The following is a 13011-nucleotide window of genomic DNA, read 5'->3' on the forward strand; positions in this document are numbered from 1 at the left end:
TAGGAGGGTGGTTAAAGGGTTAAGGTTAGGGTTAGCTAAAAGAGTTAAGGTTAGGGTTTGGGGAAGGGCTAGCTAGCATGCTAAGTAGTTACAAAGTAGCTAAAAAGTAGTAAGTAGGTGAAAAGTTGCTAATTAGCTAACATGCTAATGTTATCCCTGGTGAGATTTGAACTCGCAACCATTGGGTTGCAAGACGTTTGCGTTATACCTTCGTTTTTGACTTAAGTAACTGTCTGTAACCATACCAAATGTAACGTGTCCTGGGTTTACTATATTACGTCTAGTCTATGAGATCAGGGTACATTAAGGGGTTCTTCAGGGGTACTCCAGGCAGAGCAAAATTCAGTTGGTGGTACAGTAACCGAAAAAGGTTGGGAATCAAATCGTATTTTGTCGCATGCGCCGAATACAACAGGTGTAAACCTTACCGTGACATTCTTACTTACATTGGTCTAAATGACATATAGCCTAAATGACGTATGCATTGACATACAGCATTGAGACACACGTGCTTTATTTCAATAGAACACAAAGAGATGCACAGCAAAATAAAATGCTGCTCTTCAAAACTTGTTTTTTTTTTTAACGCTGCTATTCCTTTAAACTGCGGCGGACCTGTGACATCATCTGAAAGATAAGAGAGGAGGCGGAGAAAAGAATGTAGTAACTTTGTACCCTAGCTACTGAATTGTGATAACGCATTAGCAGGCAGGAGACTGCAAGCATGTCGCTGAATTAACAAGATCGTTTAGGCTTGCATATGGATACAAGTGGCACAAAATAGCTATATTGTAGACTATCTCTGGGCCGTCGCTACTACAAGCCGCGTGACTCATCAATCAAGGTGCCCTGTAGCGCTCTAGGCGACGTCGCGTTTATAGCAGCTTTGTCTATTGAATATAAGTGTTACATAGATAGTTGCAATGGCTGGAATAACATCTATTGAAGCCGTGAAAAGGAAAATTCAGACATTGCAGCAACAAGCTGATGATGCGGAGGACCGTGCCGAAACGCTCCAGAGAGAGGTTGATGCGGAGAGACAGGCCAGAGAGCGGGTAAGAGACTCCTAGAATAAACCGATTAATCCGAGTTGGAACCTATGATCACCATTTATAGGGGAGCATGGATGCAGTCCACAAAGTAATTGCTTACACACGGAATATAATTACCTAATATCGCAAAGTCTCTCTTTTGCTGGTACAGAGGGAGCTAAAAATGTGGAGTGTTTTACGGTTTGTGCATTTGGCAAGTTTACAGCCGTAGGTGCAGCCCGGTCAGCATACTCTAGTAAATTACTCCATGTTTTAGCTTACTCATGGTCACAGTCCCGGAGAGAGCCACGTAAGGTTAATACCAGTTAAAGCAGACTGGCTCTTGGCAAATTGTTACTTCAAAACGTTTTATATGCCAGAGTAGACTCTCATAAGAACTCAATACTTCACTAAAACTGGATTTAAACACATTACATTGAATTTAAAGATGCCCTATAAAGGAGACTGTAACTTGATATATCTGTCCCTCTATAGCCTGCTGACTTAAGTTACTACTTATCATACTCTATTATTCATCTTCTATTCAGTTTGGATGTGGACAGTGGCAGTCCCTCAAAATGGAGGGTGGGTGTTGGCCATCATGTATGCATGGAAGTTGCTCTCTTGATGGCCTACAAAGCAGTATTATTGATGTGCTGTTTTCCCATAGCAAGCAGGCTTGACCTTGATATGGTCTTTATTCCATCAGATGCTGTACAGAGTTAGTTTCTGGTGAGCCATGATGCTAATGGACATGCATTGTAATGCCTACACTGGAGCATAAGCTGGCTGTTGAGCTTGCTGCCCTTGCATGAGTGCACCTCAGTAGGCTAATTTGTTTATCGCCCACCTTTCACAAGGGTATTGGGCTGTCAAGGGAATTAAGTTGTGCAGAGCATGCATACATACAGGGAAGTGGCTGCACGCTAGCTGATAATGTTTGGCTGTAATGAACCCTTAACACAATAGCGTAGTCCTCAATGTATTATTTTCTCTTTCTAGTTTGTACATGAAAGACATCCAGTGTTCATTCAACTGTTTCCACATAATTAGATATAAACCTCACTTGAACACTAATTGATGACTGGTTGTTAAATTGTACAAATCAAATGAGCCAGTGTACCGTAGGGAGCAGAAGGGATGAGGGCAGCTTTTATTGAGCAGGTCTCTCTTCCTGACTCCACACCCTGTCTAGCCAGAGTCGCTGTCTGTATTTCTCGCTGTCTCATCTCTGGCAGTTGAGCAGGTTAATCATTTTCTGACCAGAGTTTTAGCTGAGAGAGAATGGCCTTGGGTCCATCAGCCCAAAGTCACTACCATTAAAGGAGCAGTTCACTATTTTACAATATCTTGTTAGGTGGTGCCTCACCCTGAAAGGAGGCTATGAGTAATCCAAAGTTTGGTTATCTTTAAACAGCCACTACAGTTTTCAGCTAACTTTAAAAAAAATATATATATATATATTAATAATAATCCTGGCCCATAGATGGTTCCTTACCTTGAAAGTAGGCATGTTTTAAAATAGTAAACTACTCCTTTAACAGAGCAACTGGACCTCAACCTTTCTGCTTACCATGATGGGAATATGACTATCATTAATGTAAACAGCATTGAAGTGCAATCATACACACAGGGAATTTAGGAAATATTTCAGTAAGGGGCCAGGTTCACCCAAGGGGAGGAACACTGACTGTCAATCATACTACAATATGGCTTTGGGCCCAGGCCAGAAATATAAAAATTGCCCAACAAAAGAGCAAGCTTATTGTTCCTGTTCTGTCCCATTGCCAAACAATCTACACTGAGAACGTGTTGGATCTCTCTGAAATGGTCATATCTTAACAGTTTGCCTGGCACGAGTGCCACATATCAATTATTTGACTAAACCGAGCCAAATGAAGTGTGGTATTAACTGGTCTAAGTGAAAGGCTCTGGAATGTTTTCAATGTCACAGATGGCATTCCACAGCTTCCCCGACGAAGGCCCGGCAGAATGGGAACAGATTTCTGGGATTTGGCTGGGGGGGGGGGGGTTCTAATTAGCGGTCTTCTGCTGCTGGGGGGGACAGACAATGGCTCTTTTGTTTTGCCGTTAACTCCGCCTGTATCCCCCAGCGGGAACTTTAAGAATGCTGGAATGCGGTGCTCTCTCCATCCAATCATCTGTCATCATCATCATCATCATCATCTACTCATGGACTCGCTGCTTGATCAGCCCCCCACCTGCTTCATCAAGTCTATGGAGAGTTGCTGCCTTGTGGAAATGGACTGTTCTACTGATATCTGAGTCTAATGTAGTTCACATGCTGCTGCTTGTTTTCTACGTTTACAGCTACCCTTTGTTAGGCCAACAGTCTGTTATTAGAAAGCCTACAATTATTCTTTTTTTTCCACCTTTATTTAACCAGGTAGGCTAGTTGAGAACAAGTTCTCATTTACAGCTGCAACCTGGCCAAGATAAAGCATAGCAGTGTGAACAGACAACAACAGAGTTACACATGGAGTAAACAATTAACAAGTCAATAACACAGTAGGAAAAAAAGAGAGTCTATATACATTGTGTGCAAAAGGCATGAGGAGGTAGGTGAATAATTACAATTTTGCAGATTAACACTGGAGTGATAAATGATCAGATGGTCATGTACAGGTAGAGATATTGGTGTGCAAAAGAGCAGAAAAGTAAATAAATATAAACAGTATGGGGATGAGGTAGGTATATTGGGTGGGCTATTTACGATAGACTATGTACAGCTGCAGCGATCGATTAGCTGCTCAGATAGCAGATGTTGGAAGTTGGTGAGGGAGATAAGTCTCCAACTTCAGAGATTTTTGCAATTCGTTCCAGTCACAGGCAGCAGAGAATCTTAGTGTTACACATTTTTTTACCACGACAAGAGGTAGAGCCCAAAAGGACCCACTTGAGGTATCAAAAGGTGCAGAGGTTTTTTTTTTCAGGAAGGCCAATGTGACAGTACCAACAAACGTTGGTTCAGGGGTAAATAGAAGCTCAAAGGGCCCCTAACTGGACAAATAAACCTTTGGCACTGTCATTACTTTCCCTTGTGACATAAGGGAACACATTCCTCCTCCCACTGCCTCAATGCTGGGATTGTTTGTGTTTGTCATTAACTGTGGTATGATGCCACTTCACTTCCCCATAGAGCAATGAGAAGGCCTCTGCTAATCCAATGAACCACGGTCATTCTGTGTCAAGAAGGTTCTTTTCTAAATGCTTTCAATGTTTTGAAAAGAAGGTTCTAAAGAAAATAATGTATAGACAGTCAACAAAGGTGTTGATCAGTATCCATGGTATTTATTATAATAATATTTCAATGGTGAAAACTAGGGACACCTGAGAAAAATGTATGCTAGATGGATGAACTCAAGGGCATATTGAAGGTGGTTATTCTTTACGATATGGAACTTGGATATGGTTGCTTGCACTGCAATGATTTGATAAATCTGTAAGCCTACCACATGTAACCTAGTAACCATATCCCAGATGAGTTTCCTTCCTCCCTGGCAGCTCAGTTTGGGTGATACACCAACCAGGCTAAGAAAATTCTCCAATGTGGAATAAATGGGGGCAGTTGGCAACCCAGCACATTATTGTGGCTGACTGAGTGTTTTCTCTCCTCCCACCAGGCAGAGGCAGAGGTGGCTTCCCTAAACAGACGTATCCAGCTGGTAGAGGAGGAATTGGACAGGGCCCAGGAGAGACTGGCCACTGCGCTGCAGAAGCTGGAGGAGGCCGAGAAGGCTGCAGACGAGAGCGAGAGGTGGGACTTCCGTCTCCTGTTTTAGGTTGTGTATCCGATGCATGCCAAATGTTACAAAACCTGGATAGGTATTTTACGTGTCCGCTAACCACATCATATGTTCTAGCAATCTGATGCCTGACTGCACAGTTAATGACGTGGCATGCAACGTCTGAGCAGGGGAGCACCACCATAGTTCAGCCATTCTGCTGTAGAGCAGGGTTCCCCAGTTCTTTCAGAATAGGAATTGTGGAAGGAAGTAGGCACAAAGCTAGCCAAGACATTCAACAAGCCCCAATAGTTTTTCAGAATTTCCTTCAGCAGTTACTATTAGCATTGAAACATAAGAGTGGACAGGTCAAAGTATTCTTGATATTAAAGAAAGTACACATCGAAAGTATGTTCCAACCCCCCCCCCCCCCCAATCACACATGACTTCTCTCTGTCCTGTTGCCTGTGGTGTCCCCCAGAGGAATGGTGCTGGAGAACAGGGTTGGAGATGGAGGTCCATACTGTAGCTAACCCTGTGGCGTTGTTTCTCCAGAGGAATGAAGGTGATAGAGAACAGGGCGTCAAAGGACGAGGAGAAGATGGAGATCCAGGAGATGCAGCTAAAGGAGGCCAAGCACATTGCTGAGGAGGCCGACAGGAAGTACGAGGAGGTGGGTGTCCTTCTGCCCTAAAGTATCGTTGTGTTACAGGGCGTCTTTTTTAAATGTATTTTTTAAAGGTGGCTATATCATGTTTACTATAGTTTCTGAGACGTTACCTTTGACACAGTGCGACCTGGAACGCACCCATTGACTAAAGCCAGACTACTGTAGAGCCATGTCAGACGCTGGAATCTACCACTTTTCATAATTTTGTAGCCCCTTTAACAAGTTTATCAACATTTGATTTGATTTAAGATTGTTTGGAAAATGGAAGCTGTTGTGTTCCCTTGATGGTAGCGTTAACACCTGTGGTGTTTCTCTATAACGGTACAGACATACACCCACACTGCATACCCCTTTCTCCTCTGTAGCATCAGTTTAGCCTGCTTACATGTCAGATCAAAGGAGGCCTCTCTGTGGAGGCCCCCCATCCGTACCTCTGCCTAGGCTTCATTATCCTAACATGACAAGATGCATTTCCAAGTATTCTATCAGGTCTTGAACATACCTTTGGTCTTTTGCTTCCCCCGATATATTTTATTTTCAATGCCTGTATGTGTTCTGTGGAAAACTCATAATTTCTACAGTAAATTTGTAGATTTCAGCATAACCCCACCCACTTTGGCTGTTTCCCAGGCTCTTGGACTAAAAAGCAAGATCGATCTCTGTTGAATGTGATTTTTGTCCAGGATTAGGCTTAATCTGGCTCCTGGAATCTGGCCACGTAGTGTAGAGCTAAATTTAGCTTGCTTAGCTAAGGTCATACACAGGTACCATGGTATAGGGTGATGTTTACCCTAGATGCTGATCCTGGGCCAGTTCAGCATTTTCCCCACTAATGGTTAATGTTAGGATTGGGTAAGGGGAAGCTGATCCTAGATCTGTACTTAGGCGGAACTGATTAGCAGTTTAGCCTGTAGCATATGTTGATTGCTCATGGCCTGTGGCTTAGACCTGGAGGTCACATGAGCCCACATCCCAGAGGATTACACTGACAGACAAAGTAGCCGTCTAATGGATTTATACAGAATGAGACCTGTCATTGACCGCTCTCCCTCGATCTCTCTCACTAACACTCAGCCAGTCTAGTGCACTTCCCCACTGAGGGCACCAGCTGCACCCTGGGAGCTGGCCACACATTTGATCATGGGGGTTGTAGACCTGCCACTTCTGGTACACAGTATATAGGCCTACGGTATGTTGGTTCATCCTATGGGGGTTATAGGCCTACGGTATGTTGGTTCATCCTATGGGGGTTATAGGCCTACGGTATGTTGGTTCATCCTATGGGGGTTATAGGCCTACGGTATGTTGGTTCATCCTATGGGGGTTATAGGCCTACGGTATGTTGGTTCATCCTATGGGGGTTATAGGCCTACGGTATGGGGGTTATAGGCCTACGGTATGTTGGTTCATCCTATGGGGGTTATAGGCCTACGGTATGTTGGTTCATCCTATGGGGGTTATAGGCCTACGGTATGTTGGTTCATCCTATGGGGGTTATAGGCCTACGGTATGTTGGTTCATCCTATGGGGGTTATAGGCCTACGGTATGTTGGTTCATCCTATGGGGGTTATAGGCCTACGGTATGTTGGTTCATCCTATGGGGGTTATAGGCCTACGGTATGTTGGTTCATCCTATGGGGGTTATAGGCCTACGGTATGTTGGTTCATCCTATGGGGGTTATAGGCCTACGGTATGGGGGTTATAGGCCTACGGTATGTTGGTTCATCCTATGGGGGTTATAGGCCTACGGTATGGGGGTTATAGGCCTACGGTATGTTGGTTCATCCTATGGGGGTTATAGGCCTACGGTATGTTGGTTCATCCTATGGGGGTTATAGGCCTACGGTATGTTGGTTCATCCTATGGGGGTTATAGGCCTACGGTATGTTGGTTCATCCTATGGGGGTTATAGGCCTACGGTATGTTGGTTCATCCTATGGGGGTTATAGGCCTACGGTATGTTGGTTCATCCTATGGGGGTTATAGGCCTACGGTATGTTGGTTCATCCTATGGGGGTTATAGGCCTACGGTATGTTGGTTCATCCTATGGGGGTTATAGGCCTACGGTATGTTGGTTCATCCTATGGGGGTTATAGGCCTACGGTATGTTGGTTCATCCTATGGGGGTTATAGGCCTACGGTATGTTGGTTCATCCTATGGGGGTTATAGGCCTACGGTATGTTGGTTCATCCTATGGGGGTTATAGGCCTACGGTATGTTGGTTCATCCTATGGGGGTTATAGGCCTACGGTATGTTGGTTCATCCTATGGGGGTTATAGGCCTACGGTATGTTGGTTCATCCTATGGGGGTTATAGGCCTACGGTATGTTGGTTCATCCTATGGGGGTTATAGGCCTACGGTATGTTGGTTCATCCTATGGGGGTTATAGGCCTACGGTATGTTGGTTCATCCTATGGGGTTATAGGCCTACGGTATGTTGGTTCATCCTATGGGGTTATAGGCCTACGGTATGTTGGTTCATCCTATGGGGGTTATAGGCCTACGGTATGTTGGTTCATCCTATGGGGGTTATAGGCCTACGGTATGTTGGTTCATCCTATGGGGGTTATAGGCCTACGGTATGTTGGTTCATCCTATGGGGGTTATAGGCCTACGGTATGTTGGTTCATCCTATGGGGGTTATAGGCCTACGGTATGTTGGTTCATCCTATGGGGGTTATAGGCCTACGGTATGTTGGTTCATCCTATGGGGGTTATATGCATTTTATCTCTTTTTTTCGTTTGCTCTTTTTTAAACCCACCGCTACCACCCCTCATCGTAAGATCTTTTTATTTAATTATTTTTCTTAAATTAAATCTCTTGGGTTTTTCCCTCCCTCTTCATTTTGTTTTTGACTATTGAATGTACTGGTCAATACATAATTTAGTTTGATGTGTTCTGCCAGCTTGAAGGTCTGTTTCTGCACGTTCTTCGTGCCACCATCTCTGTTCAGATGTTGCATGGGAATAGTTTTGTGTGTATTGGAAGTGTTTGGCCTGTGTACTTTAATGTGTGTTTTGTATGACTACAGGTGGCCCGTAAGCTGGTGATCCTTGAGGGTGACCTTGAGCGCTCTGAGGAGCGTGCTGAGGTGGCTGAGGCGTAAGTTTACCCTCCTTCATTGCTGACACACAAATGGCACCGTGTTCCCTTTTTATAGTGCACTACTTTTGACCCGGTCCCATAGGGCTCTGGTCAAAAGTAGTGCACTATATAGGGAATAGGTTGCCAATATCCATGTCTTAGTCCCTATTCTCCACCCTTTTCTAGAAATGTGAACTTGCACACTTCCCGTCAGGGATTTAACAGCAAATGATTGATGTAAGCATTGGCTGGAGTGAGTTTTCACCTTTTTAAAGTTCATCCAATCAAGTGTACGCTTTGGGAGAAGAGTGGCGAATCAAAACGCAGTGCTGGACATCGCACTTAAGAACTTCCTCGTATTTCAGTTCCATTGAAATGTGGTTGTTTAGGCAAATGTGGTGTTTTAATGTGAATGACATGTTGATGGTTCATCAGTAGACTTTACTAGCCCCATCACTTATTTACTTGAGCACATTTGGGAATGAATGCATATATTTTTATCAAGGCGTTTCGCACCTAACCATCTAATGCATTTTGAAATATACATTGATGAGGCCTCTCCTGAAAAATGGTTAATATTAATTTGACTTGTTGCATGGACCCGCCTTCCTGTTAATAAAATTACCCATGATTGGATTGGCAACTGAAACAAGCTAACCTCCGTGGGTGTATTGATTTCGATTGGCTTAACAACGGAGAGTCCAGTGGCCGTCCCTTTAACCAGTGGCCGTCCCTTTAACCAGTGGCCGTCCCTTTAACCAGTGGCCGTCCCTTTAACCAGTGGCCGTCCCTTTAACCAGTGGCCGTCCCTTTAACCAGTGGCCGTCCCTTTAACCAGTGGCCGTCCCTTTAACCAGTGGCCGTCCCTTTAACCAGTGGCCGTCCCTTTAACCAGTGGCCGTCCCTTTAACCAGTGGCCGTCCCTTTAACCAGTGGCCGTCCCTTTAACCAGTGGCCGTCCCTTTAACCAGTGGCCGTCCCTTTAACCAGTGGCCGTCCCTTTAACCAGTGGCCGTCCCTTTAACCAGTGGCCGTCCCTTTAACCAGTGGCCGTCCCTTTAACCAGTGGCCGTCCCTTTAACTGACAAAAAAAACATATATTTATTCCCAGGTAGTCCCATGATACACCATGACACTAATGTCCTAACTTCGTCCACCAGCAGTCTCTCTTTCTGTCGAACAGTCTGTTCTCACAGCGCCTCAGAACGGGACTTGACTGGATGTCTATGGCAGAAGTGGATTCTTTGTTGTTGTTTTACGCTGGTTTTATTTGGCTGATCTATGTCCATCGCCAACTAGCATAGGGATGGGCAACTCTGATGTGGGTAGGGGCCACATTAAACTGGACTCCATCATGAGGGGCTGCAGTGGCTCATGGGTCTGCGACCATGCTTCCTACAAGTTTAGTTAGCTGGCCTCTTAGACTAATTACATTTTTTAGCTGACATTTTTTAGCTGATGCACAACCACATTTTGAAATTCCACCTTGTATATTATATTATTCTAACTCTCAACTTTAAGTTGATACCCCAACTGTATTCCCAATTATTATTTTTCTTCTAATTTTGTTTGGTCCGCGGGACTACATTAGTCCATAACCATTAAACCCCCCTTACAATGTGGACTTAAAACACGAGCAAGGCAAGTGATTTTAAACAAGGAAGTGAGTTTGGAAAATCTTAAAGTACTCATCTTAGAAGTAGTTTTCACATATAAATGTTATATGCCCTAACTCAGAATAAATTGGGCTTCCAATTTGGTCAATAATATGGTCAATGTAGCCTCCCGGGTGGCGCAGTGGTTAAGGGTGCTGTACTGTATGCTAACCAAGGTTGCCAGGTGCACGGTGTTTCCTCCGACACATTGGTGCGGCTGGCTTCCGGGTTGGATGCGCGCTGTGTTAAGAAGCAGTGCGGCTTGGTTGGGTTGTGTATCGGAGGACGCATGACTTTCAAACTTTGTAGCGATGAGACAAGATTTTTTCTCCCCAATTGTTAGTAGCTACTATATGTGGGAAACTAACCCTAACCCATGTGGGAGACGACGATGGGATACACTAACCACAACAGGCACCTGGATGTGTGTGTTCTCTCCCCTGTGTTTTATGTAATGCATGCCTGAATCCAACACCACCAACACCCCTCCACCTGGGATCACCTTGTGTGTGGGTTCCCTGACCCCTCCTGCCCCCACTTCCTACACCCCTACCTACCTGACTGTGGACTAACCCAGTCGAGTCAGGGAGCTGGAGGAAGAGCTTAGACTCATGGACCAGAATTTGAAGTCCATGATGTGCGGAGAGGATGAGGTACTGTCTGCCCCCCCATACCAGGACAAACGTCCCGGCTCCAAACTGCTTTACTACCTGCTTCCTTTCTCCTCTCCTCCGCTCCTCTGGCTTATGCCCTTGACGCGTCCCTCCAAGCCTCTCTGCCTCGCAGCTGTGCTCCATGGAGGCCTCCCCTGGTGGTTGATGTGACAGTATTGCTGTGGCACAAAAGGACCAATGTCCTACAAGCCATACTGTCCCTCGCCATATCTTCAACCTGAAGCCAATGGGATCCTTGATGTGATACTTCAGATTGAGGCATACAGATTATACAAGTATGGATTTTATACATGTGTTTGTATATTTCCTATACTTAGAGTATATGATTTTATCTGTCAGATATTATCCATCAAGGATCCTGATTTAACCCTCCCATCTGATGGGTAGGTGACATTAACCCCTTCAGGTAAGTGTGTCATTAACCCCTTCAGGTAGGTTTTATTCTCCAGCCAACGCACTCTCCCTAATAGGCACTGGGTTGGAGTATCCAGACCAGGGTCTCCTTGGTCGTGTCCTCTCCTCCCTCTCAAAACGCTCTCTCTCTCCTTTCTTTTCCCTCATTTTCCTCCCTCCCTCCTGCTGTTGCACAGTAAGTCTGGTGATCTTGAGGAAGAGTTGAAAAATGTCACCAACAACTTGAAGTCTCTGGAGGCCCAGGCTGAGAAGGTACTGTAGGAGAGGGGAAGTAAGCTGGGCCCGAAGGTCCGTTACGATGCAGGATAGTCCAGCTGGATAAAACGCACACAGATGCCCCTCAACACACTGTCTTAGTGTAGGATATCTAGCTATAATCCATGTTTATTTGTCATATGCACAGAATACAGCATAGTGTCAAATTAAATAGTTACACACAAGCCATCCTCTCAAGCAGTGCAGCATCTATAAAGTTATTTACATACTTTTTAAAATCCATAACATTGATTTTAAAAAGTGTAGGAATTGAACTGTAGTCCAGGAATTACGTTAGATGGGTGTAAAATACATTTGAAAGCAGAAGATTATGATTGAGGAGAGTTTGATGTTTTGTTCTTAGGACCCGCTTGCATTATGACAAGCCTACACTGAGACTTTAGCTAGCCCTCTTAGCTTTGTTTTCCTAGCCAACCTTTCAGCTCTTGCGTTTTATCCCTCCTCTCCCTAGCCAACCTTTCAGCTCTTGTGTCGTTAGTCTTCTCTCCCTAGCCAACCTTTCAGCTCTTGTGTCGTTAGTCTTCTCTCCCTAGCCAACCTTTCAGCTCTTGTAGCCCTCCTCATTTCCATTAATGGAATCTTTATCCAATAGCGTTTACTTTAGTGGATGTGAACAGTAGGCTATTAATTGAATGCTACACTGTAGACGTTGTCATAGAATAAATACCTAACTGTATATTGACTGTCTATATTTCAACTAGAATACTGCCATATATTTTAAGTTGTGAATGTTTAAGGAGAAGCTCTCGTCATAGCTCTTGTGCTAATGTGAATCTCCATTATTTCACTTCTAGTACTCACAAAAGGAGGACAAATATGAAGAGGAAATCAAAGTTCTTACCGACAAGCTTAAAGAGGTGGGTACTGTAGGGTCAACATATCTAATATTTTTAGTATGAATGGTTGTTCAAATGGTATCTTAAAGCCTCTTTTCTTCCTCCCACTCTTATGCAACCTAATGTTAACCAAGATATTTACGTATGTCATTTGGTGCTTGGAAAAAATGTATTTGAAAAGCATTGTGCTCAGATGCTTTCTCCCCCACCCCCAGGCTGAGACCCGTGCTGAGTTTGCAGAGAGGTCTGTGGCTAAGCTGGAGAAAACCATTGATGATTTGGAAGGTACGTTTTCAACACTCCTTTCATTCACAACCATTAACACCTCTTGGAGTTCCCAGGAGCTGATGTCACTAACTGCATTTTCAGTGACCCATTCACTTTAACTGAATCCCAAATGGCACCCTAATCCCTGTATAGTGCACTTCGTTTGACCAGCGCCCTATGGGGGGGATGCCGCCATTTGGACTCACACTTATGTTTCCTTTGTGATAGCGTCACAGACGTTTCACTAACAGAAAGATTTGCCCCTATAACCATGAGTTGTAACACTGAAGCCTGTTGAGTACCCTCGCATTACTTGTTAGTAGTGTATTACAGTATTCGGTAACATAACTG

At 44.4% G+C, this 13011-nt stretch overlaps 1 protein-coding gene across 10 annotated transcripts in view; it reads left to right on the forward strand.

Moving 5' to 3' along the window:
- The window catches only part of tpm2 (tropomyosin 2 (beta)), a 33681-nt gene that overhangs the window by 11587 nt on the left and 9083 nt on the right, over positions 1-13011 (forward strand). For 4 of the 10 annotated variants that reach the window (XR_006830562.1, XR_006830561.1, XM_046290568.1 and 1 more), the window contains exons 3-8: positions 4676-4809; positions 5333-5450; positions 8486-8556; positions 11458-11533; positions 12352-12414; positions 12609-12678. Coding sequence is in view for 8 of the 10 variants with exons in the window: in XM_046290568.1 (XP_046146524.1) it covers positions 4676-4809; positions 5333-5450; positions 8486-8556; positions 11458-11533; positions 12352-12414; positions 12609-12678 (532 nt within the window). In the remaining 2 variants the exon portion in view is untranslated. Of the gene's footprint in view, positions 1-683; positions 1056-4675; positions 4810-5332; positions 5451-8485; positions 8557-10770; positions 10847-11457; positions 11534-12351; positions 12415-12608; positions 12679-13011 lie in introns of those variants that run through there. The other 6 variants (XM_046290574.1, XM_046290573.1, XM_046290572.1 and 3 more) reach the window with 3 other exon arrangements.

Source organism: Oncorhynchus gorbuscha, linkage group LG11, assembly GCF_021184085.1.
Source record: "Oncorhynchus gorbuscha isolate QuinsamMale2020 ecotype Even-year linkage group LG11, OgorEven_v1.0, whole genome shotgun sequence".
NCBI lineage: Eukaryota > Metazoa > Chordata > Actinopteri > Salmoniformes > Salmonidae > Oncorhynchus > Oncorhynchus gorbuscha.